Below are 2,254 nucleotides of genomic sequence, written 5' to 3' on the forward strand. Positions count from 1 at the left end.
TATCAGCACAGAGCCCGATGCAAAGCTGAAATCGTGAACCGGGAGATGTGACTTGCGCTGAAATCAGGAGTCGGATGCTTAACTGAGCCACCCAGATGCCCCGGTAAATTGGTTTTCTATTGTGCTTTGTTTGAGTAGTCTAGAATCTAATGTTCTGTAAGAAGCTACCACCAAAAATAGGAGAAACACACATCCCAGTGACTCCCTCTTCTTATTAGTGAAATTGTTTTATGTATTTCGGTATTCTCTGGGGGAGGAAAAGCAATAATTGTTTAGCGCCAAATTAGCATATGTTCACAAATGTTACAGATACTAAAGTTTGTATATTTTCTCATAGCATCAACAAGTTTTTACTATCTGGATAACCTTTCTTTCATTCATTCAGTAAAAATAAATTAAAGGGCTTACTGGGACCAGCGTTCTTCTAGATACTAGAAATATTATGAAACACAGAACATGACTTCTGCTCCCTTACAATCCAGCTAAGAAACAGAAAAAGTCATTACAAGTGCTTTGAGGAAAGAGTACAGGGTGCAACAGGAGCAAAAGGTCAATTATCCAGGCTGTGGTTCACCCTGATTTCTTGATTCTTCTTACATTTAAAAATTGAAGAGAGGGGTGCCTGGGTGGCTCAGTCGGTTAAGCCTCCGGCCTCGGCTCAGGTCAGATCTCACGTTCGTGGGTTCGAGCCCCACATCAGGCTCTGTGCTGACAGCTAGCTCAGAGCCTGGAGCCTGCTTCCAGTTCTGTGTCTCCTACTCTCTCTGCCCCTCCCCCTCTCATGCTCTGTCTCTCTGTATTAAAAATAAATAAAATATTTTAAAAAATTGAAGAGAGAAAGAGAGGGTACAGGAAAGTGAGGGAAGAAAGCTAGAGTAAACGACGGTATGCACGCGTATATATCTTCCAGGAAGAACATTATTCAAATAATTGAGGTTCATTCTCTCAGTCTACTGCCCTGGAAGGTTTGGTGCCTACCAGTAGTATTCATGATGCCCCCCACCCCCACTCCGCCCACCTTATACCCAAATCCTTAAAAAAGAGTAGGAAGTGGTACTGAAAGAATGACAATGTGGAAATGGAATCCACTGGGTTTTTTTGTTTGTTTGTTTGTTTTGTTTTGTTTTTTACCTTTCAAAGGAATAAAACCTGGTTAGTAAACTCCTGAATGTAAAATCAGAGGGACGGGCAGGGTAAGAAAGCCATGGCCTTGTGAGGAGCAGAGTTCAGGGTCTAATTTCTATTGCCTTATCAGCTGCTGATTGTACCTGCAGGGAGAGCTGATTATATCAACTGAGTACAGCGCAGGGGAACTGGAGTGCCTTGGCTACTTTACACTGACCTGGAAAATGTCAGGGTAAATTACAGAAGAGGAGCTGTAGGTAATCGTCCTTTCAGGAGTCTCAACACTTTGTGGATATTGAGTTGTCACCAATTCACCAAGGATGGTTTGTGGATGGGGTGAGGGCTGAGGGAAAGATTCAAGGATTAAGGTCTTAAAACGAGACAGGCATCTGCACATGCCGCAGTTTAACGGATGTTAATGGGGGCACCTGGGTGGCTCAGTCGGTTAAGCGCTGGCTTCGGTTCAGGTCATGATCTCACATTTCGTGGGTTCGAGCCCCGCACTGGGTTCTGTGCAGACAGCTCAGAGCCCGGAGCCTGCTTCAGATTCTGTGTCTCCCTCTCTCTCTGACCCTCCCCTGCTCGCACTGTCTCTGTCTCTCAAAAATAAATAAAAGACATTAAAAAATTATTTAAAAAAATAAAAATGTTAATGGTCCAGGCCATTGTGGGAAATGATCCCAGACCAGCTGTAACCTTCCCCAAAGATTCATTTTTTTCTTTTTTAAATTAGGGCAGGTAGCATCTCCTTTAGAAGACAGAATCCTGCTCTGCGGCTAACCCCTCCAGTTGGCGGGCGGAGGCCAGCAGGCGCGTGTGCGGCCGCCCCCTGCGCCGCGGCCCCGGCTGGCGGGCATGAATCCTGCGCGCGCCAAGCGCTCTCTAGGAGCCCGTGGGCCGCGCGCGCGCACACAGCTGAAGCGCGCGTTCCCGACCCTCGTGAGCGCGCCCTCCCCTCCGTCTCAACCCGCCCCACGCGCAAGTCTTCGGTGCCCCCGCCCATCCCGCGCTCCCACAGCCTGAGCGCCGCTCAGCTGACCGGCGGGCGCCAGACGCCTCGGCTTCCAGTTCGCAAGCGCAGCTACGGCGGCGCGAGCCTCTCACGCCGACACTCCCCCTGCGCGCCCCT

The 2,254-nt window shown here is 48.6% G+C and overlaps 1 protein-coding gene across 1 annotated transcript in view; it reads left to right on the forward strand.

Annotated features, from left to right (window-relative positions):
- Window positions 1-887: 887 nt before the first annotated feature.
- DENND5B (DENN domain containing 5B) overlaps window positions 888-2,254 on the forward strand; it is a 185,048-nt gene continuing 183,681 nt past the window's right edge. Inside the window, exons 1-3 of the mRNA XM_029955517.1 lie at window positions 888-965; window positions 1,275-1,357; window positions 1,859-2,244. Of these exons, the coding sequence (XP_029811377.1) occupies window positions 888-965; window positions 1,275-1,357; window positions 1,859-2,244 (547 nt within the window). The remainder of the gene's footprint in view (window positions 966-1,274; window positions 1,358-1,858; window positions 2,245-2,254) is intronic.

Source organism: Suricata suricatta, chromosome 10, assembly GCF_006229205.1.
Source record: "Suricata suricatta isolate VVHF042 chromosome 10, meerkat_22Aug2017_6uvM2_HiC, whole genome shotgun sequence".
NCBI lineage: Eukaryota > Metazoa > Chordata > Mammalia > Carnivora > Herpestidae > Suricata > Suricata suricatta.